The sequence below is a fragment of the Stenella coeruleoalba genome (genome assembly GCF_951394435.1).
Source record: "Stenella coeruleoalba genome assembly, chromosome: 19".
In the NCBI taxonomy this organism is placed as follows: Eukaryota; Metazoa; Chordata; class Mammalia; order Artiodactyla; family Delphinidae; genus Stenella; species Stenella coeruleoalba.
In genome coordinates, this window is record NC_137165.1 from 13,271,501 (window position 1) to 13,294,975 (window position 23,475).

A 23,475-nucleotide genomic window follows, 5' to 3' on the forward strand; every position below is an offset into this window, starting at 1 on the left:
CGGATCGAATGGGCCCCTCTTCTCCCTTGGTGAGCGCCCTCCCAGAAGGGAAGAGAGGACCCCGGAGGCCAGGAATGAAGAGTAGGGCATGAGAAGGTGCAAAGCAGGTGGGTTTGCAGGTCTCGCAGGAGAAGGACCCCAGACAGGGTACTATGGAAACTTTCTCTGAGCCACTTACAAATTTGATGATTGCTCAAGATACTGAATTTCATTTCAGCTAAATCAGCCCCAGCTTCTCTGACAGCACTGGCTTATGTGCTGACGTGGCCACATGGGAGCAGGATGGCCTAAACCCCTGGAGGAGCAGACCTTGGTGAAACACCCCCCCACACACACACCTGCTTTGCCTGTCTCCCTTCTCCTGACAATAATTTCCTGCCGGACCCCAGTCTCTTCAGCGTAAGAAGCTCTTAGGTGGGGCAGGAACCTGTCAGGGGAAACCCAGAATGACCTGAAAGCACTCATCATTCATTTCACACTCAGGCTGGAAGTTCTCCTCTTGGGGGTCTGGCAAGAGGGGAGCTGGGAGAAGAATGGAGAGCGGCAGTGAGGGTACCAGAGAGCTATGTTCTGTGACAGCCAATAGTTTACATGCCACCCTTCCTTCTATCAGCTAGATACCAAACCTGGAAGACTTTTAATTTATTCTTTTTTCAGATCAGGACTTGAGCAAAAGAAAGGCGAAACCCCAGAGGACACCTGTCATTGGCCCTGGGGTTGTCTGCTCCCCCAGAGGTGACCTAAGGGGAGATGGTGCTGTCTTCCTTCAGAGGGTCTTGGCCCTCCTACCTCACACGCACGCACTCCCGCTCACTCTCTCCGCCTTCCCTGCCCAGTGGACACATTGCTCGTGTGCCCCTCAGCCAACAAACAAAGTCTCTCATCTTCCCTTTCAGAAAATGCTGTTTTTCTTCTCCCTCTCGCCCTGTAGGTTATTGCAGCCGACTGCAAAAGGGTCACAGTGCTGAAGTATTTTCTGGAAGCCCTTTGTGGACAAGAAGAGCCTCTGCTGGCATTCAAGGGTGGAAAATATGTGTCAGTGGCACCCGTCCCAGACACCATGGGAAAGGAAATGGGAAGCCAAGAGGGAAAACAACTGGAAGATGAGGTACAATGCGGGAAGAGCCCGCTGTGGCCGAAGGAAGGCTCCCCCATCCCCCCAGCGCTGCTCTGCCCGGCTTCAGCCTCTACCCCTGGTTATTTATAACCACTCAGAGCGGTGGCGATGTTGACGTGACCAGCCAGCTTCTCAAGAGTGCACTCTGCTGGTGCCCCTTCCTGCCAGTCCCACCCCGGTGCCCCCATCTCGCTCTGCTACGAGTTCCAGATGCTTCTTTTTAATGTTGCAGTGGAGGAGAAGGGAGGGAAAGAAAGAGTTTAATAATGTGCAGCTCTGGAGGCTTAGGAAAGGGAGCTGGGGGGGATGTTAGGGTTCAGGCCGAGGATCAAGTTTATGGATGTGTGGAGCTCAGTGCAGCACAGGCCTGAACTGCAGCCTCCAGCACACGTACAGGAAGAGCTGACATGGCTGGCCCCGTGTGGAAAATCACCCCCTCCCTGGCCTACCCTCCCTCCGTTGCTCCCTCCCACCCTCCCTCCTGCACATCCTGATGTGATTAAGGAATTCTCCTCTTGTTTGTTTGCCCTTGGTTGTTCCTGTAGCCCTTGCTTCACTCCAGACTGCGTGTGTGTGTGTGTGTGTGTGTGTGTGTGTGTGCGCGCGCGCGCGCGCGCGCGCGTGCCAGCCTGAGTGCCCACCCCTGCCAAACCCCGCTGACATTTGCCTTGCCGTACGTGTATGTATCTTTCTGGGGGTGATGGTTACTGTGGTTCTGTGCACCGTGGGTTTGTGTGTCAGTTTAAGTTGAACACTGCTGCCAGCTTCCCTGCTGTCTGTGGGTTCTGAGCAAATGTGAGTGTGGACGGTGTCGGTGCCTGCGTGCGTTCACCGTGCTTACTGTTGCTGCCAGCTGCCCTGCTATGTGTCTGGGTGTGGGTGTCTGGGTGTGTATGCACACATAGCTCACTTTGCCTGATGGTTGACTCTTTCCTTCTTTTTGCCCCACAGTATTACAGACAGAGGGGACTTAGGTGGGAAAGAACATGGGACTCAAGGAAGGGACGCAAGTGACTGTAGCCAGAGGCCAGGTCACCCGTAGGCCAGCACAGTCATTTGGCCTGCAGCAGTCTCAAGCGCCTGGTGGAGCAGGGTGGGGTGTGGGGATGAAATCAGCAGCAGGCCAGGGAAGCCAGATGTCAGCTGGAAGCTGTCGTTGGTGATCTGAAGCAGTGATAGAGTGGCCACCTTTGGTTCAGAGTCTTCAGAGCAGCAAAATCTTGGACGGGCTTCATTAGAATAGCTGGAGAACCCCACCCCACCCCTGATGACACAGGATAGAGGTGGTTCCAGGGATAAAGCTGAGCCCATGATTCCAGACTCTCCAGATGAAACCTGGGCAGGGAGTAACGGGAAAGAATGAGCTGTCAGTGTGGGAGGAGACAGTGGGGTTGCCAAAGCCATCGAGGTGTCCAGGCTTCAGGCAGGACAGCGCAATGCCACCCAAGCCCTGGGCACCGTGTAGGGAAGCGTGGGTGGGATAGCGCCCTGGTCAGCTCTCTCACCCGCGCTTGAAGGCTGAGGCGGGCGGTAGAAGGTGAGCAAGCTGGCTCTCCAGGGTTGCTGCAAGAGGTGTCCCCTGGCCCGAGGAGCCCGCAGGACCGCATCCAGGGAAGCAGGCAATGCCCAGAGGGAGGGGCTCCTCCACTCTCACGAGGAACAGACCAGCTCTCGGTCCCAGATCTTGGCTGCGTCACGCTCTCTCCCTCCTCCTTAGGCTTATTGACCAGACAAAGGTTGTGACCCATGCCATGCTGCCCACTTCTTCCTTTTCCCACGAGCCTCCTGGGTTCCGTTATGTCAGTGGCCCCTGGGAAACCCTACTTACCCTGGTCTGTGTAATTTCACAACCCCGCACTTCCTCGTTTGCTATGAGAGCTGAGCCAACCTCAGACAAGCCTCGCTGACCCTCTTTTGACCTCAGTCAGGCTCAGTCCAAGCCCCATGATAACCCTGTGTATCCCTGGTCAGAGCAGGCAGGGGCAGTGTTCCCCACAGACCAGCCAGAGACCCTACTCCACTCACTCTGGTCCAGGTTAACCCCACGAACAGGAAGTAAATGTGCAGAGAGAGTCTTCCTCCTTGCCGCGGCCTGGGCCTCTCTGGAAGTGGGCCCTGTGACACAAGAGCCTGCGTGCTGTCGGACGAGTGGCGACTGCAGACAGCATCCCACACCCCTGAGACCTCTTAGGATAGTGGCAGTCCTGGCACCATCCCGAGATCTCATCTTCTCCTACCTGCAAGACTGAGTCCCTTAAGCTGATTGGGAGAGGAAAGGGGAGCTGTTTCTTCAGACGTCATTCTTCATGAGCAGAACAGAATCCATTTCCTTAAGGATGCTGCCAGAACACCTTTCTTTCCACCCCTAGATTCTCCTCCTAAGACAAGGCATCACCCACCCACTCACACACTCTTGCTAACCACTTTCCGCAAAGAGTCCTTCAGAATATCACCGATACGGACAGTTGGAGGAGAGGGAGTCTGTATGGAACAGGATCCCCGTGAGTCTGTGGGAGGCCTGGCACAGGGCTGGGTCTGAGCTTACCATTCTAGATCCAGGACCGCACCTATGCCGCTTGGTATTATTGGTAGGAGCACAGACTTTGGAATCAGACTCACTAAGGTTTGAACCCCTGCTCTGCCACTTACTAGCTTCGTGACCTTGAGCAAATTGTTTAACTCTCTAGACCTCAGTTTGTTCATTTATAAAATCGAGATGATGATAGCATCTATGTCCAGGCTATTGTATTAAATGAGTTAATGCATGAAAAATGCTTAGCCTGGTACCTGGCCTCATGATAAGCGCTCAGTGAATGGCAGCCGTTATTGTCATAATCATTGTCATTGTTATCACCCAGTTATCATTCAGACCCAGGAATCTTCTCCTGCTAAGTCACCCCCTATTACCCGTGCTAACCCTGTCCCTCAAAGGAAGCTCTCTTGGGTAGCTGCATGTTCTCTACTGACCAAGGCCAAAAGTGAGAGAGTGAGAAATGGAGCCTGGGACCACCCGGGGAGTAGTGGCTTCTAAGAGCTGAGGCTGCAGGCAGGGAGGCGCCGCCCCTGGGGAAGGCTCCACCAGCCTGACAGGAGACTCCTGAAGCTAGCCAACCATCTCCCAGTCTGTGCAGGCCCCCAGAGGGCAGCGGAGCAAGGTCATGGCATGTGAATCCCTATCGTGGGGCCCCCAGCCCCCGCACCGCCGGACTGTGGTCTTAAAAAGAAGCCAGGGCAAGGTCTGTTGAACCTCCGCATCTGCTCCCTGATGCCGTCTGGGGCGAGGGAGCTTCCATGCCGAACTCCCAGTGTTGGCCAGGATGATTCCTATCCGATCGCTAGCATGACTTAGACTTCAATTGGGTGGTTTAACTTTCTGTGTTGTTTTTCCCTTTGGTGAATTTCAAAATGAAAATGGGCCCAAAGTTTGACATTTTGAGTGTGTGCAAAGAAGGAAGGGCTGTGAGTATAGGCATGGAAGTAGATAGGGTGTGGATCTGTGAGTCTGTAAGAGGAGGGCCCTGGAGGGCACAGGGGAGCAGTTGCCAGGGGAGAAGGATGACAGCTTCCCCCGACCTGCCTCTGCCTGAGCTGGGGCAAGCGCACACCTTGGGGCGCTGTGCGTGGAATGGTCCAGATAGGCCTGGATTGGGATGCAGGAGGGACGGGAGGGTGGGTCTGGTCTGTGCTGTGGGCTCACAGTCTCCTCTCTCCCCTGGCCTGCACCACCGGCAAAGGAAGAGGACGTGGTGATTGAAGACTTTGAGGAAGATTCGGAGGCTGAAGGCAGCGGGGGCGAGGATGACATCAGGGAGCTTCGGGCCAAGAAGCTGGCTCTGGCCAGGAAGATAGCGGAGCAGCAGCGTCGCCAAGAGAAGATCCAGGTGGGGCCTGCCTGGGGAGGGTGGTTCCCGTGTGGCTGGTGGTCTGTATAGGGCATGAGGGAGATGGGAGTAGGGATGAGCAGGACCCTCTCACTCAGGAAGTCTTGCAGTGTCCGGACTGGTTCCGCCACCTGTTTTCCTCCTCTGCCACTAAATTCTGGTTTGGTGCCTGGAGTCTCCCTCCTCCTGGGCTGCAAGCAGGGCCAGGTTCTTCTCAGAATCTGCTGAAAACTTCTCCCCCAGTGATGATCTATGAACACACACCACACATACCCAACCTTTCACACAATTTCAGGGGTTTCAAAGTTCCCCTGAACGTTGTCCAGACGCTCTCGGAAAAGCCATGGATTCTCTGTTGAGAACACCTATTCTCAGGGGGAGATGGTGTCATGGCCACAGTCTGCTTGTCTGGATTCCCACCGTAGTGGCCGAGCCCCTCTGGACAGCACACTCTAAACCCTAGGGAGAAACTACTCGATCGCCACGTAAGGATTCCTGCACCATCAGCCCTCTCGTGGACCCGTACCTTCACTTCCAACAGGCTGTTCTTTATGGCTCTCCCAGGTCTGACTCTTGCACTGTAAGCTCACTTCTTCTCATCTAGGGCAGGGGACAGAGCCGGCCATGCTCCCTGCTTTAAGACTAACTGCATACGTGGGGAAGCGTCAGTCGTCTTCAGGAATGTCTGTCTTCAGCCCTCTCTTCAGCCACCTCTGGCCTTTGGCATGGAGCCTAGTGCACGTGGTCAGGCCGACCTGATCAGGCTGGGCTCCGCCACTTACTAGCCTTGTGACTTCGGGCACACTGTTTAACTCCTCCCAACCTGTTTCCTCATCTGCAGAGCCGGCGCACGCAAAGCAGCCAGCATAGCGCATGGCGCGCCGTGACCTGATGGCGGTCTGACCGCTTATCAGACAGAGCCCTGCCCTGGGAAGGGGAATGGACACCAGTTGGGACCCATGGTCCTTTAGACGTGTTCATATGAGTCTACCGGTTGGAATTAAGCCTCTGCCAGCATCACTGCCGTGGTGGGGTGGCTGCCTTCTCCACCTTGGCGCAGTCTGTGTGAACCTCTGTCGTGGCCCTCGAAGCTTCGTCTGCAAGCTGTCTTTCTTCCTGTCCGGTAGCTCTTTTCTTCCTCACCATCATTCTTCCCAAAAGCTCTGTCCATACTACCACCTCCATTTCTTGACTCTCAGCCCAGCAGTTATAGAGGCGATTGCATCAGAGGTCACCAGGTACCTTTGTCGGGTCTTCTTCACACTTGACTTCCCTGTAGCTTTGGACCCCAAAGCCGCCTCCCTCCAGCCTCACTTCAGCACACGAGGACCTTCGTCTCCTCTCTGCCTGGTGACCACACCACCCTCCCGGGCTTCCTCACCACCCTCCGTTACTTGGTCTCCTCCTCCCTTTCTCTTACTTCTTAGTCTCAGCACATGGAGTTGGCCCTCAGCAAGTATTTTCATTCAGTGAGTTAATGGATGGTAGCAACGAGAGCATCATCTTAAGTTCCTCACAGGCTTTTAACCCCTCGTGCCTGATTTCTTATCAGATCCTATCTGTTCACTCATTTATTCCTCCCGCTCTTCTCCATCCCCATTGCCACTACTGCTGTTCTAGTCCAGGTACTCACTGGATTGTAGCCAGCAACCCTGCATTGCACAAGTCCGGAGGGTCCCCTTTCCCTTGTAGTCTGTGAATGCAGCTCCTGGAGTTGTGTGGTACACGGTCTGCATGCCGGGCTCCCTGCCTGCAACGCATCTTATGTGGTTTCATCGTTCTCTTCCCAAAAGAGCCACTCCCCTGCTCAGGAATCATCAGTGCCTTTGCTTGGCTAATAAAGTCGAATTCCTTACTATGGCATCTAGGGCTTTCTCGTCTGTTCCCAGTCTATTTTCCCAACCTCTTCTCCTGTCCCCCATGACCCCTCACGAGCTATATGATATTGGGCAAATCATTTAACTTCCCCGAGCCTGTTTCCTCATCTGTCAGATGAAGGTGGTAACAGCAACTCCCTCAGAAAGACAGTGCACGCAAAGTGCCTGTCCAGACACTCCAGCCCTCCTGCCTGGACAGCACTAACCCTCCTTTCTACCCACTGTCCCCAGACAGCTCTGCCCTTTCCCACTCTCACGTCTTTGTTCCTGCTGTTCGCTCAAGCCCGAGTACCCTTTTTCTGCTCCACATTTCCTGTTACCTGTTGAAATTCTATTCTTCCTTCAGTCCCCAGATGAAACCCCATCTCCCCAGTGAAGCCTTCCCGGATTCCCCCCAGGAGGAATTCGTCTCTCTGCTCCGTGTTCCTGTGGCGCTGATTCATACCTCATTTGTGAAACGTATATCACGTCTCAAATTACACTTATTTCTGGACTTGTTCCCCCCGCCGTACTGTGAACTCCTTGGAATCAGGGACCGTGTCTTCCGCTCAATTTAGTAAATGGTGGTGAGCGCCTACCAGGCTGGTGGTGAGGGGACACGGGAGCGAACCCAGAAAGTCCTGTCCCGGAGTGTCCACTGGCGTGGAGAAGTCAGTGATTTGACGTGTGAGCGAGCCTTGTGACCGAAGGGAAGTGCAAGATGCCGTGGGAGCGTGCACCAGGGGGACATGGCCTTGTCTCAGGCAGCGGGCTCAGCCCGGCCTCTCCAGTGACAAGCGGTACCTGGCAGAGGCCTTGTGTGAGACTTGACTTCGGCGCCCGCAGCTCCCCGGAAGCCGGTTCTCCCTGTCAGCTCCCTTGGAGCAGGCTGCGATGGCCAGGCAGCGATGGCCGGCTGCGGGCCGTCCGGGCTGGGTTTGCTGTGGCCCCTTTAAGAACAGGCCCCACGTGCACCACTGCTGGCGGCCCTGCCTCCTGTCAGCCTTCTTCCTCCAGCCTCACAGCCACAGGAGGATTTCTCAGCAGAGAAGAAATTCCCCCCTTCCCTTCTCCCCACCCCCTGTTTAATGCCCGGGGCCCTTCACTTCCATAATTCTTCATTTTCCAGCCTTGAACGTAAGCCAGACACATCTGTCTGGCCATATGCGTGAACCCTGGAGTCTGTGCCGAGGTGGCTGTAAAACAGGGCCGGTGAAGGCCCTTCTGGGAGAGCACACACATGTGTGTGCCCTCGGGCCATTGGCTCCCTGCCCAGAACCACGGGGCTGCAGGGCTCCAAACCCATGTTAACCTCTTCTTATTTTCCCTCTTTTTGTTTAATTTAAGGGGGGAAAATCCCAAGGAAAAGGTATAAATTGTCCTGGGAGTGGGGGAGAGGCTCCTAGCTGGAGAGGCCATTATTGTTGGCAGGTACCTGGGTCACACTAATACAATAAGGAAGAGAGGAGCATCGGGTGAATTAAGATCGGAGAGATGGGCTGTAAATTACTCTGCTCCGAGCTCCATCAGTCTCCAGGGGTGTTAACCGAGAGGTGTAAGGCAGGTCCCCAGCTCCCAGCGCCTTTTACAGATGCAGCAAAACAGGAACCACACATGTTTGGGGAAGGGGATGTGAAGGTGGGGTTGAAAAAAATCCTCCTGGCCCCCATGCTGGCTGTAAAGTCCAAATGAGATCTGGGGCCCTAGCCACACCCCCACTTCCCCGCTCCCACCGAGACCCCCGGGCCTAAGCTCATCTGTGGGATGGGGGAGGTGAGGCCTGGCCTCCCTCCGCAGCCTGTCCCTCCCTGCTTCCGGTGTTGCACAGAGGCTGGTGAGTGGGGCCGACTGGAGGTCAGAAAAGGGGTGTGGGCAGCTCTCAGGACCTGTGCAGCTGGAGCCTCGGCGCCCGGGCAGGCCTCGGATGCTGGGGGCCAAGTCCGCCCACCCAGGGCTTCGAGGCCGCACTCTCCGGCTCAGCGCAGGCTTTGCCTGTCGCCTGAGACGGCTCTTCACCTCGTGCTGGTTGAGCCCACCTTGCTGCTTTCCTCCCGAGCTCTCTGCATTCCCGTTGCCATTCTTGAGAGGCGTCCAGAGACCAGAGCAGGGGACACGGTTTGCCTGGGATACTGGTCAGGAGTGTTTCTTTCCTGACCGGGCCCTCAGGGCAACGCAGTCACTGACCGTCCTCCTCCGGGCTTGAGGCGTGGCCTCTTGGCACCTCACCCTGGCCCTGGCCCCGTGCATCCCCACCTCCTCTCTGCCTCCACGAGGCTTTGCTGTGATTTGTGCTGCTGTCGGGCGGGGTCAGGTTTCCTGAGCAGTTGCAAACATCCCACCTGAAACATAACAGGCTCTTCCTCTGGCCACAGCTATTGTTTCCTCGGCACTATGGCCACAGTCTTGCTCTGTAGCCAGCAATGACATGTGTTCTGAAAATAGCTTCACTCCCCTATCCCCTTCCCGCCCACCCACCCTCCTGAAGATGCAGTCACTCCTTTGTGGTAGCCCCAGGAGTTTCACTCTAAATATAGCTGCAGCCCATTCACATTGCCACCCGGCTGGGGGGGGGGGGCCCGCTGTGGAACAATGGGGCATGCACAGAGCCCCCCACACCTGTATGGAATCTAGCGGAAGGCAGACACTCAGCCCTGGCTCCTAGCTGTCGGAGACAGGGTGGGAGCCAGCGCACTACCAGGCCAGGGGCACGTTCACGCCAGGGCAGGAAAGCCTGTGGGGCCAGGCGGCCGCCCTCCCCACTCCAGCACATTCCAGAGCTTGCTCCAGCCATTCTCACCTCCCCGGTTCCAGCAGCATCCACAGGGTCCTGTCCTCCTGCAGAAATGGTCGGGCTTTTGGCTGGAATACCCTTAGGCCGCTGCTTATAGCAAGCTCAGGGGTGTCATGCTTAGCCCTGCCATTCCCTGTCTATCTAGAAAGGGCAGTAAGAAGTAGGAAGCAAATCATCATAATTATAACCTTGAAAAAGATAGCAAGTATGTGTGAAGCTTTGTGGTATTGACTTTGGATGTCCAGAGAAGGGATCCTAAGCAGAAACTTTCCCATGAGCAACCCACCCCAAATGAAGATGCTAACAGAAACCAGTGACTCTGCCTGCTTTCTACAGCAAATGCAGAATCTGCACCCTTTGGTTTTTGCAGCTCAAGAAGGAGTGCCTGGGACTTCCCCGGTGGTCCAGTGGTCCACGCTTCCACTGCAGGGGGCACAGGTTTGATCCCTGTTCAGGGAACTAAGATCCCGCATGCTGCGCAGTGCGGCCAAAAAAGAAAAAAACAGGAATGCCTGTCTGCACTGCTGGTGGTTATCTCACCAGCTATTCCTATTAATATTTCATTTCCATTTTTCCATTTTTTGTTTTTTAAAAATACCTCTACATAGTTAAAGAAAAAAAGGGAAAAAAAACCCAAAACACCAAGAGTACCACGAGTTTTATAATAGAAATCAGCAGTGCACTGCCTCATCCCTCCCCAGCTCCAGCTCTGCTCCCTAGTGGTTTCCCCAGATATTTACCCCCCCTGGATATATAAAAGATGAAAAATGGAGTTGGGCAGAAAGAAAGGAAACTGAAATTTGTTAAGTTACTAATACGTGTATCAGGCATTTAGCTAGATACTTTCACATGCAAGATGAGGGTGGAAATTTGCTGTGTTACCAGACTTCTCATTTCTGGTGAAGACATTGCTCTGGCCAGAGAGGCCCAGGTGTAAATGATTCCATCACCCTGTAGAGGGAAGGAGGCAGCCACACTCCCTTTGGAGTCCTGCGCAGAAGGAGGACCTAAGAAGGCCTTCTCTGGATCTGGCTCTGCTTCGTGATCTGAGTTCTTCAAGTTCCACAGCTCCCGTGTGAGCTAACTGCATTACTCTTATTTGTAATTCTCAGTGTCTCAATTTCCAAAAGGGTCAGTCATCCCCAAATCACTCCCATCATCTAGAAGAAGGAACTTAACCTGTGAAAGAGCCCTTCCGGGGGACCCAAGCCTGTTAGCTTCCTCGTCAGATGTTACTGTGGACTGTCTCTTTCCCAGTTCCCCACCGCCTTGCTCGAGGATGCCTCCGTCCTTCAGAGCAAGTTGGTTACTTAGCGCCTTCCAGAAACAGAATTAAGTTCTTTTCTTCTTCACACTTTCTGACTTTATGGTCCATGTTGCCACTGGTCTGATTCAACATGTCCTTGCTTTTCTAGGATTCCCAGCTCACTGTCCAAGGACCACTGTGGCCCAGCCTTAGCTGCAGTGAGAAGGGTTCCTATGGAACTCTCCTTCCGGGTCAGCACACTTGACTCCAGGCCAGGGCCAGTCCGTCTGAATCACAGCATTCCAGTTGCACCCCCCTCACCCCCACCAGAGGCTTCTGCAGCTTTTTGCTCATACAAACAAAAATAAATCTCACTACCGGCCTCTGAACTCCACAGCAGCACGCTTCCCCCTTCTCCCCAAGCATCCCATGGCTGTGAGTGGGGACTTGGCGCTCTCCCCACCGACATCACTTTTTCACTCCCTGCGCATCCTGTGTCCTTCTCTCACCGTGCGACCCAGAGATCAGAATGGGACGTGACGGCCGGCACAGGCGCCGTGCACAGCTGCCAGGAATCTGACGGGTAAAATCTGGAAAAGTTGGGAGGGCAAATGCTAAACACACACAAACACACACACACACACACACACACACACACACACAGCGCCACTCAGAGAGGGCCGGAAACACCGACACCCACAGACGAGGGGCTGCGGACTCCCAGTCCTTCCTTGTCTGCCATTCTTTTAAGGGGACTGGGCCAGTCTCCTGACCCAGGTATGACCCCCCAGAGTCCCACTGGTACCCCAAGAGAAGGGGGAGCAGCTTCAGTGAATCTCCCGAGACTCCAGGAGGGCATGTGGGGAACAGGAAGCAGTTGTGCAGTGACTCACTGGGCAGAGCCAGGTTAAGGGAAGTTGTCTGCGGGTGTCCCTGGGACCGGATGGTGGCAGCACAGCTCTGACCACCCTCATCAGCTTGATCCCGCCCACCCCTGGGGAACCAGCAAGGCTGCCACCTCCCAAAAAGGCTGTGGCCTCCGTTCACCTTTCTGGCCCTGAGCCAGATCTCAGAGAACGCAGACGGCTAGCGCTTCCCTGGACCTTGCACCTAGATTCTTCTTCCATCCTGTCATCAAAACACCCAGGCAGGCTCAGCCCCTGCCTCCCTCGGCCATCTGGCCTAAAGGCCCTCCTGCCCATGGCCAGCCTTTAAGGAAGGGTGGTCTGAGGTCTTAGGAGCTCATCGTTCCCACAGGGTAAAAGGGGCAGCCAGTGCCACTTCCTTAGAGTCAGCCTTAGGGCCAGAGGATCATTTATGGAGGCCGGAAAACTAAGATGTGAAAGGGGTCTGAGTGGAACGGTGGCAGAGGCGCTGTGCTCAGGCCCAGCCGGCTTCAGGGTTCGTCCTGCCCCTTCTCACTGAGAAAGACAGAGGTTTAGGGGCCTATCATGCCAAGAGAAGCGTTCCAGGCAGTGGAAAGGCTGCACAGAGCACGCCGAGACCCGGGGAAATCAGCAGCAGGGGTGCTGATGCTCCCTCTGTGAAGAGAGAGACGGGAGAGCTCACTAAGCCTCAGTGGGGACTGTTTCCTCTCCTCACAAAATGCCCGCGCTGTCGCATGTGTTATATATTGATTATATCTCAATAAAAAATAGGGGGTTTGGGGGCTTCCCTGGTGGCGCAGTGGTTGAGAATCCGCCTGCCGATGCAGGGGACACAGATTCGTGCCCCGGTCCGGGAGGATCCCACATGCCGCGGGGTGGCTGGTCCCGTGAGCCATGGCTGCTGAGTGTGTGCGTCTGGAGCCTGTGCTCCGCAACAGGAGAGGCCACAACAGTGAGAGGCCCGCGTACCACAAAAAAAAAAAAGAAAAGAAAAAAAAGAAATAGGGGTTTTTTTAATGCCCAAGTTGAGTTCGGTAGAATGTGTGTCACCCTCTAGTTGGCAGCCCCATGGGGAGGGCCAGTGACCCACATCCCCTGGGAAGGTGGCCTGCAGCCGAGGTGCTTTCCCTTCGTGAGGTGAGAGCAGTAGGACTTCAGCAGGCAAGCCCTTCAGCTGCGTTTCTCATGCCTGCCAGCGTCCTGTGCCTTCCACCAGCTGTGGTGGCAGTGGCAGCAATGACTTACTCATAGGGAGAGGTCCCCAGCAGGTCACAGAGGCGCCACCCCCAGCATTCAGAGGCATGCCCTTTCAGTTTTACTGTCATTGCCAGTGAAACCTGATCACCTTTCTCACTGACTGTTAGTGGCCAGGGCCCAGCCTGTGGGCCCCATCTCAGTTGGCACGCACACCCCCTCCCCTGCTCTGTGCTTGTGTCTCTGTCCCTGCGAGTTGGTGTGTGGCAGGAGGCCATGGGAGGGCAGGACAGGGCTGGGACCTGCTCGCCAGGCCCCTGCCGGGTTTGTTTCAGTGCCCTCTGGCTCTGCACACAGGGAGCACACTGTCTGGGCAGATGCCCTCAAATCAGTTTGCTTCTTGGCCATGGTCCCCAGAAGAGGAAGCGGCACAAGAGTGACCATGTTCTGTAGTGACAGGTGTACCCAGAGCCAGTCTCCCAGGGCTGCCACCACACAGGCCCTGGCAGACTTGAGAAGATTGGGCTTTTACAGATGAGCATGGAACTTCCCTGAAAGATGTGAACATCTGTACGACTAACAGGCGCGAGGCCGTGTGCCTTCTGAGATGTGGTGCCCAGACCACTGGTGCTACGTGAGGGGTTTTTTCAATCATGCATAGAAGACATTCTGACTGTTCATTGCAGAAATGCAGCTTGCGCTGGTAAACACGTTCCTAGGCTCTCAGACTCCTGATACCACAGGTATTATTTGCTGAGCCACAAAAACGAGTTGACATAAAGTCAATTTAAAGAAAAACCTCAAGTAAGCAAGAGTATAGGTTGTACAGAATCGTGGCAAAGGAGTGCAGGTAGAACGCAGAAGACTGCCGTCTAGGGATCACCGCGCTGGTGGGGGAAGATGGTGACGTTCTCGTCAGTCTGGATGGTGGTCTTCGCACGTCTGTGACTTGGGTCCTAAACCATCCCACCATATGGGCTCCTGCCGATGTGGGAGACTGCGGTGTTAATTATTAGTTGTCAGCATCACTCTTTTTGTGTAGACTGTGAGTTTATTCTTTTTCTTTCCTTTTTTTAAGTACACAGTGAAGTACATTGAAATAAATTCTGTTTGGGATACACATATACGTAAAAGTGTCTGGGTTGAGAAGTACCCCCTGTGTATGCTGCCTAGATGACGAATGTGAAACCACTTTCATATCCAAGGAACCTAACTCTCCCTCGCTGATTTTCAGCCCAAGGTCTTACTTTCCGAGACCCGTTATTTTTAATAACCATCAAGGTCCCTTCTCGGTCCTGTGCGAGGGTTTTAGTCACGGCTGTTTCCCCGAGCCATTTGGTCTACACTGATTTTTACTGCAGTGCTTTGCCCAGCCCTCGGGCCTGTCCCGACAGGGACTGGCTGTATCTCTGGAGGGGGCAGGGGCAGGATGCTGACACACCGTGGACTCAGGGCCCTGACTCGCCCACCCCTTGCCTACTCACTCACTGGCTCACTCACCGTTCTGTGTCTCTGTAGGCTGTCCTGGAGGACCAGAGTCATATGAGGCAGATGGAGCTCGAGATCAGACCCTTGTTCCTCGTACCAGACACCAACGGCTTCATTGACCACCTGGCCAGTCTGGCACAGCTGCTGGAGAGCAGGAAGTACATCCTGGTGGTGCCCCTCATCGGTGAGTCAGGCCAGAGCAGCCCTGCATGTGCGCAGTAACCCTCTCTACACACATGCCCCACAGCCTGGGGGCCAGGCAGGCAGAACCCTGCTGTGTGTGTAAGACAGGATTTGCAGGGAAGTGGGGAATGTGTGGGGCAAGGAAAATTGTTTAATAATCAAAGCAGTTCAAATTATTATGGCTGATCCGTGGCTTAAACTGCTTGAGCAAATGGACTCCTGTGTCCCAGCAACCAGCGGCTGCATGAGCCCAGCCCTTGTTTTTATCCTTATAAAGCTTGCAGTAAAACAGCAAAGCTGGTTCCCGTTATTGGTAAACACTCAGCCCTGGCAGATAGCGGCAGTGCTGCTGGGTGGTCTGGCAGGGAGGCTGGGAGGGTTTTGAAGGGCTTAGATGCCTTTGGTCTGATTGTCTTGTAGCTTTTCATGATCGTTCGAGGTAACATTCTTCTGGCCAATGTCACCCTAAGGCCAGGCCGATGGAAACCCTCCAGAGCAAGGCCTTGGCTCACGCGTGTGGATTCCTGCCACTTGGGCTCTTACCACTGTCTGGTCACTGGTGCTGGTACAGGGTCAGCATCTCAGGACCCAGCTAGCTCGCTTCCGCCCTCAGGCCGAAGGAGCCCAGCTGGGCTATCTCCAGAGGGCTGTCTGAGGCACCTCTGGTTCTGGGAGCCCTGTGGTGGGTCAGCTTCAGGATGGGCTTTGTGCTCCGGGCTGCTGTCTGATGTAACTGGTACAGCTAATGTCACTGATAGCTGTCCTGTGGAGGGAGAGTATCTGGGAGACGGCCGGCAAGCCCAGGCTCTTCAATGTCCCCTTCTCACCAGCCACTGGGAGCAAGGTTAGGGGCCCTGTCCTCTGGAAGAGCTGCCAGACTGGCAGTCTGCCTGCCAAACCACCTCTGACACTCATGCCAAGATGTTCCGCTGGGCCTTCCCTCCCAGTCCCTGGTGTCTTAGTGCCAGATGAGAGTGGAAACAAAGGGCAGGAAGCATCCGCCCCTGCAGAGGCTATAGAACCCTGGGGGGTTGTGGGAAACACGTTAGCACCACCTGAGAATGTTGGCACTGAAGCAGCCCTCGTCCCGCCTCCACCCTCCCTGTCTTCCTTCCCCCTCCCCATGTGGCCTGGCCAGAGCCTCTTCAACCCAGGCCCTTAGACCCAAGGGAAGGTTTTCTGTTCTTCAGAAGCAGAGCAGCTTGTCTGCCCAAGGTAGAGCCGGACTATCGAGTTGTTGCAGCTTCCCCTCTACCCTCACCAGGTCCCGGGGTGGGGCACCTTTCAGGATAGCGTGTCCCTGTGCTCTCCTACCCAGGAGATTTTCAGGGATGAGAAAGTGAATTGGTCACTTTTTGCTAGATGGTCAGGAAATGGTGTAACTGAGAGGTTGCTGGTGTCTCAGGAGCCCCCTAAGTCTTGGTAGGAGCCTCAGACACCATCCCAGGCTGGCAGAGCCCTCAGACACCAGCACCGATTGTGCCCCTACTGTGTGCTCAGTCTTCTTGTTCCCGAGGGAGCCAGTGAAAGGCAGAGCTGCAGCCCCTTGGCCTTGAAGAGCTTATGGTTCAGTGGGGGAAGCCAGGTTCAGTGGAGAGGGAGCAAATATATGAGAAAACTCAGAGGAGAAGGTAGATAGAGAATAAATGGTCGACCCCCAGGGGCACTGGGAAATGCCAACTGTGTCAGGGCATCCAGGCCAGCCTTTCTGAAGCGTCCTCAGCTGGGCAGGGCCTTGACTCTCAGGGGCTGTAGAGGGGGCTCCTGTTCAATGAGGCGCCGCAGGGGCGTCCTGCCCTGTGCGCGGAGCACGAAGGGTTAAGCCGGCGGCCTCGTCTGCCTGTTTCTTGTGCTCTTTAACCTGCTCCCTGCTCCTGAGGTCTGACCCCAGCTTCGAGAAGCCCCGCCTGGTGCAGAAGCACAAACAAGCCTCCCCTTTGAAGCCTGTTTAGTTTGGAAGCAGGAAAGCAGATTCGGGGATAGAATACCAGTTTTTCATGTTTGATGTTCTGTTTGCTGTACCATACACCCATCCACCACTACTCCGCGACCTCAGCCATACAGTGGGTGGACACTGCAGCCTCAGGTTGCCGAAGGCATGGCGTGTGTGTGTGTCTGTGTGTGTGCGCGCGCGCGCGTGTGTGTGGACACTGCAGCCTTAGGTTGCTGAAGGCATGGGGTGTGTGTGTGTCTTTGTGTGTGTCTGTGTGTGTGTCTGTGTGTGTGTATTCCCACATGGGCCTTTTCCAGAAAGTGTCTCTGAATACCCAGACGGTGAGTGCCAGGCTCACCATGGAACTGCATGCTCACGCCGGCTCCCCGAGCCATGAATCACTGCACTGAGGAGAGGCCTCAGACCCCAAACTCTCCCGGAGCCCCCAAGGAGTGCATATTTCCCACTTGACCTCAGGCTTTTGGCTGGAATTTTGGAAAGAATCTTCACCAGAAAATGAAGCTGTGTCCCAGACACATAGGCAGGCAGACACACACACACACACACACACACACACACACACACACACACACGTGCACTATCAGAGGAGGTAGATGTGCCAGGGGTTTAGGGGAATAGCAGGGTCCTCGCGAGTGAGGCTGTGATCCCCACTTGCCACCTCGTGACCTCCCTGCCCTCTGGCAGGGGTGGGCATGGAACCGGGCCCCTCTTGGACCGCCGAGGTGGGGGCCCAGGCGGATGAGGGAGAGTGCCTCTTTCCTCTAGCCGCTACATACCCTCGCCTCTCCTGAGGGACCCTCTCGATTTGATTCTATAACTGAGGAATGCGATAGAGGGGCCAGGTTTCTTCCCCTGAATACAGCAGCTCCAGAAACTCCCTGTAAGTTCCTCCCAGGAGGAGGGTGGGGCCCAGGGGAAGAGGCAGAAAGAAGATAGAACACTGTGGAAAGTCTAGGGCATTTCTTGCCCCCCAGGATCCCCTAGTTTCACTGGAAGACTCCTGTGGGGCAGGATGGCTTCTGTGGTCTGGGGAGGGGCTGGCTGGGAAGGCAAGGCCTTGGGCGAAGACAGACCTGATTGCTGATTGCCCAGGCTGACTCCTTGCGGGGCTGTGTCTCATCAGTGATCAGTGAGCTGGACGGCCTGGCCAAGGGGCAGGACACAGACCACCGGGCTGGGGGCTATGCCCGTGTGGTGCAGGAAAAGGCCCGGAAGTCCATTGAGTTCCTCGAGCAGCGATTCGAGAGTCGGGACTCTTGCCTACGGGCCCTGACCAGCCGTGGCAATGAACTCGAATCCATCGCCTTCCGCAGTGAGGACATCACTGGCCAGCTGGTGAGACCCAGGGCAAAAAGGGAGCACCTATAGCCAGCCTTCAGAACAGGGTCTCCGGGAGGGAGGGGCTAGAGGAAGGCCAGTTGGCCTGAGCAGCCGAGGGGACGGCCACCGTCGAGGCCCAGGAGGGGGAGTTCCTTGTCCCCTAGATCACTCTTGGCACAGTTGGACCTGGCCAAGCAGGGCCAGGGCACGTCTGGGAGGGACACTGGGAAGTGACCTTCCCCAGGACCCCAGAGGCAGAGCATACCTGTGCCTCCTCTGCATGGCGCCCCCTCCTGCCCGGTGGCACTTATCCCGTCTTCCTCCAGGGCAACAATGACGACCTGATCCTCTCCTGCTGCCTCCACTACTGCAAAGACAAAGCTAAGGACTTCATGCCCACCAACAAAGGTACAGCGCTGCCTCTGCCTCGGGCCCATCCCTTCCCCTCCCTACCTTGTCCTGCCCTCCTCAGCCCTAGGGAAGAGTCCCTCCACTGACTCTGGCCTGGGAAGTTGAAGGAATCAGGGTTCAGGCCTGATAAAAGCCTGAGGCCAGCCCAGTTTCCTCCCCTCCTGGAAGTCAGACCTCCCTGTCACAACTCCCCCACCCTCAGGTGGACCCTCGGCCAGCTAGGGATGGGCCTAGCCCAGGAAGCTGGGCTCTAGACTGTGAACTTTCCCACTGTGCATGCGTCCATTTCCTTTCTTGGGTCCTCGGTGAGTTGTCTGACAGCAAGAATGTCTTTATGATTCAGTGTAGCTTATTCTGGGCATGGTCTCGTGAGCCCAGCCCTCTGCCGCTCTGAGGACAGTCCCCGGGGGTCCCTGGGGCCCACCTCCCTGTTCTTGGCCATGCTCATCCTCTCACTTCATCTGTGAATGTCTACCCTGTACGGGGGGTGGGGGGTGGGGGTGGAAGTGCTTCCCCACCTAGTAGTGGGCCTTTCCTTCCTGTCTCTCTGGTTGTGTGACATAGCCCTTTGGAGGCAGGTGAGAGCTTGTGGACTGAGCCCTCAGCCCAGTCTTCGAAACGCTTTTGGTGAGCAGAACCCCATCTGGGGACCAGAGGTTCTCTTCCGGGTGCTTGAGCACCTCACCCTCAACCCAGAACCGTCTCTCCTCTGAGGCGGCCCCTCGGCCCCTCAGAGTCAGCGAGGCTCAGGTGTTTTCTGCTCCCGGCTCCCAGGACGCTGACATTTCTTCATTTGGAAGGATTTCCTATCTCGGTGTCATAGCAGAGCTGATGATTCTCACCATTTAGTCTGCGTCTGTGTGTAGGTAGCCTCTTGTCATTTCCTCCTAGTGGTTGCCCATCTCTTATCTCCGCTTGCTTTCCTAGCCTTGGCTTCTAGGCTGGCCTGGGGATTGTCTTCTCTCCAGCCCTTCTCCCAGCCACTTCAGTGCAGCCCCTCACTACTGCCCAAGTCTCTGTACCTGAGGCTGGTAATGAGCCCGCAGCTGCTGTTCTTCAGAGGGGTCCTGCCACGTGGCTTGCATGTACTGTCCCTTAGGGCCAGATTCGGAGCATTCGAGTGGTAAAAAGGAGTCCTGGCTGAGCCCAACAGAGGAGGTTGGGCTCTGCTCCCAGGCAGCTTCCTAGAGGGGCACCTTGTGAGGGAGAGGTAGGCAGGAGTGCAGAAGGCCTTGTTGGGAAGTACGGTTCAGATACTGCTGTGGCCCCACCCAGCCTCAGAGCTGTTTCTTTCTTAGCAGAGACACATTTTGGCTTTGGCCCTAGTCTTCCCCCCCCCGCCCCCCCCCCCCCCCCGCTTCACCCCAAACAGCCTACAGGAACTCATTGCCATCCTGGGGACCGCCTCTATCAGAATTACATCAGCAACGGCTGGTGTAATCAAACCCCATTTGTCAGTGTGAATTCTTAGCAGATTAACTTGTCAGATTCACAGAGAAACCATCACCAAATGTTTATGTGTAAACGATGTTGAATTTTAAAATCATGTGGATTATGGCGGATGGGGCCTGACAAGATGACAGTCTCTGGTTTCTAACAAAGTGAAGTTACCAGTGTCAAAACAGAGGATGTTTATTGTTAAAAATGTCTCAAAGTATCCACAGAAACCCCTGCAGACCCCTGCCAGCAATGCCGGGCCTTGGTTGGCTGACCTAAGGCCTGGGACTCGCCTGGTCTGAGTCCCAGGGCAGGACCAGTGGGGCTGTGGACAGACTCGGGCCGCCCGCTGGGAGCCCCACATGGCACTGCACGTCACCCCGCCCCACCGCACACACCCCGAGGGGCCAGGCCCAAGCAGCCAAGCAGTCTCAGAGCATCTCCTCTCCCCATGGCTGCCTTCCTCTCCCGCTCTGTCCACCACAGCTGCTCACCTCCCACCACACCCTCGTTCCGCCTCTCCCCTTCTCACCGCCATCAACCCCACAAGCCTCTCCCTCCCTCTTCCCCCCAGACTCCTCCCAAGGCTGACAGCCAGTTCTCAGCCTCCCTGCCTGGAGCTGGCAAGCCTGAAACTGCTCAGGTCGGCATGGATGTTTGCAGTCCCCCAGCCCCGCCAGCCCTCACAGTCAGCAAGCCCCGCAGGACATTTCCTGTGCCTCACTGTCTGCCGGGCCTCTGTCAGCAAACACCCAGCCTGGGACCGAGGAGTGGACCTGCCACCCAAGGGGCCTTAGCAGGGGTGGGGGTGTCACTTGTGTGAGTGCTTGGCCCCAGCTTAAATTCTCCCCAATACATTATTAAAAGTTTAGGGAATTAGGGGGAAAGAAGTGGGGGAAGATATCCTGCTTAAAAAGTCATCTAAAAAGAACGAAGGCTGTCCGTTTGTGTGTCCGTTTGTGCTCATATAGAAAGAACTTTAAAATCTTTAAAATTTGAATGAAGTAGGTACGGTGAGTATGATTGTAATGTTATAGGAAAAAAGCTTATATAACAAGTATGTACACTTGTAAATGTGCATAAAGGACTCTGGAGACATCCACAGCGCTGCCCTGGGAAACAGACAGACAGGCTCTACCCTGGGAAACAGACAGAGAGACATGAGGGAGGGAACAGGGAGATGATGCGACTTCACCTTTCCTTTTTCTGTACCTAGAGGTTGCTACCGTACACACGGATCACGTTTATTTAATAGAGGGAATCTTCTGGCTCTAACCTCAGGGCCACCTTGGCTGGGCGCTGCCGGGACCCTTGCCCTCCTCTCCTCAGAGCTCCCTGAGCTAACCCCTCTCCTCACTTCCTGGGAGCCCTGGATACATTTTGTATTCCATCTGGAGTTTCCTACGTCTGAATACCTAAAGCGTGGATCTGCTGGCCTTGGGGGGGATGGGGGTGGGTGGAGAAGATGTGCAGAAGAGAGGAATATTTTGCGTCCAGGACTAGCCATGCAGTCAGAAGGAATAGGAGGGCCGGCTCTGCTCCCTCAGCTCAGAGTCCTGAGAAGAGGGGTTTGCGGAGGCTGACGGGTCGGGCAGCTCTCAGGGCACGAGGCAGCACGGCCCTTCGCTGGAGGCGGGGGTCCAGAGCAGAAGGCCAGCCCTGGCCCATCACGGCCCTCCCTGAGCCGGTAGCGGAGGGGCGCCCTCGGCTGACAGTCCGCACGAGGGAAAGGACCTGTGGAAGGGCCAAGATATGGCTGGCCTGGAGCCCCCAGGACTGCTTTCCCCTCCGGAAGAGGAGAGGCAGCCAGTGCCTCTGCCTCCTGCCCTCAGTGAAGTCCCTCTGCTCTCTCCTGCCAACAGAGGAGCCGATCCGGCTACTGCGGGAGGTGGTGCTGTTGACGGATGACCGGAACCTGCGTGTGAAGGCGCTGACCAGGAATGTGCCTGTGCGGGACATCCCCGCCTTCCTCACGTGGGCCCAGGTGGGCTGAGGGGGCCACAGCGGGGCCCACCCCATGGAACCATTCCCGAGAGGCCACCAGGCGCCCAGAGTAGCACAGGAGATGCCCGCGTGCCTGAGCCACCAGTCCACCCAGACAGTAAACTACCCTCTTCCCCCCCACGCCGTGGCCGCGCTGTGGGGGCAGCTGCTCCGCACAGAGCCCCTCCCAAGGGCCGGGCGGAAGCCGCTGGGACCCTCCTGGGCTGCCGGGATTTAGCAGGGAGGTGGCTGGCTGCAGTGACAGCAGGTGGGCGAGCCAGACCGACCGCCCGGTGCTCAGCCTTTCTCCCTCCCCGTGTCCGGTTCAAGGGCTGGGGGAAGGCCTCTTAGCCCCGGGACTCAGCCACTTTCTCAGCTGGAGATGGGGCAGGGGGTTAGAGTTTCCATCAGATGCAGGTGAGATCACGGGTCCCTTTAATCTTCAGAGCCCCTGTCCTGAAAGCGTCCAAGAGGCTTTGGTCACGCCATGAAGAGAGTGCTCAGGGCGTCTCTCTCCCCCTGAGGCCTGGATTCCCCCATGGACCACACTTGGGTTCTGAACAGCAGCCCTAGGCCCCCCACACACACACCCGTCCCGCTGCTCTTCCCGCCCTTAGCAATCTGGGTCCACTGTGCTGGGCCACTGGTTTTCCCCTCGGTGGGTCGTGGGTCTGTAGGGAGGACATCTGCTCTTAGGCCCATGCTTCCTGGGTGGCCTTGGCCTGCTCCGTCTCCCTCCATCCGCCTTCCTTTTGCTCTAGTTCCCACTTCACAAAATTTCCTCAGACTCTTCTCAACTCGCCTCCCTCTCCCCCTCCCAAATCATCCCCCGCACCCTCCTTCTCTTTCTAGTTGGTCCCTCTCACCTTCCTGGCCCCTCATTGCCTTGCCTTGGAGGTTCTCACTCTGAATGCTTCTCCCGCGGTACCTGTGGCAGGAGCCTAAGAAAGCTTTCCTGCCGCTGACCACCTCTCCCAGGCCCCTGTGCTCTGGGGTGCTTCCAGGCTCCTCCAGCCCAGCCTGAGGGAGGGTAGGGTGGGCCAGTGCCCGGGAGCAGCATTGCCTAGCCTGGAGTTTGCACCGTTTCTAGCTCTGCCCTAGAAGAACTTGACCCGGGGGCCCTTCGCCTTGGAGTTTTTTGTTGCCTCTTCAGCTGGCACCTGTGTTCAAAGCTGCACTCAGGAGGCTTCCTCCTGGGAAAGCGTTCTCCCAACCCAGGAACAGGGATGGAGGGGGACTTAGGGGAAGAGACAGGGTTTGGAGGCGGAGCCAGGAGCAAGTTTTGATGGGACCAGTGGGGGAATCCCCCAGAGCCCCCCGTCTGACTATACAGCCTGCCCAGAAGATGGGGGCAAGGCAGTGCCCCCCCCCCCCCGCAGGCCCGAGATTACGCCAGAAGGAGGGGGAACTGTACAGGAGAGCCATGGCCGACGATTTGGGGCTGTGAGTCCCCCAGGGCCTCAGATGACTGGGCGTTTTGGGGTATAGGGTCCCTGGGCTCTCCTCTGAGATCCTTTCCCCTGGGTGAAGGCTGACGACTGGGTGGGTGGGAGACCCTGTCTCTCCTTTCTGTCCCATTTGCAGCACTGGATTTGTTTCCTTAATAAACTTTTAGTTATGAAACGTACCTGAGCTCTTGCTGATCTGTCTCTGGGACAGGGGAGGGACGGTCCAAGCCACCGCACCTGTATGAGGGCGCTGCTTCGGGCCCCTGCACCCACCCCGGT

The 23,475-nt window shown here is 56.1% G+C and overlaps 1 protein-coding gene across 2 annotated transcripts in view; it reads left to right on the plus strand.

Annotated features, from left to right (window-relative positions):
* SMG6 (SMG6 nonsense mediated mRNA decay factor) overlaps positions 1-23,451 on the plus strand; it is a 236,652-nt gene extending 213,201 nt beyond the window's left edge. For both annotated transcript variants that reach the window (XM_079904807.1, XM_079904808.1), the window contains exons 14-19: positions 932-1,108; positions 4,852-4,998; positions 14,491-14,644; positions 17,721-17,932; positions 18,244-18,325; positions 21,628-23,451. In XM_079904807.1, coding sequence (XP_079760933.1) covers positions 932-1,108; positions 4,852-4,998; positions 14,491-14,644; positions 17,721-17,932; positions 18,244-18,325; positions 21,628-21,758 — 903 coding nt within the window. In that variant the 3' untranslated portion in view covers positions 21,759-23,451. The remainder of the gene's footprint in view (positions 1-931; positions 1,109-4,851; positions 4,999-14,490; positions 14,645-17,720; positions 17,933-18,243; positions 18,326-21,627) is intronic.
* Positions 23,452-23,475: the final 24 nt, after the last annotated feature.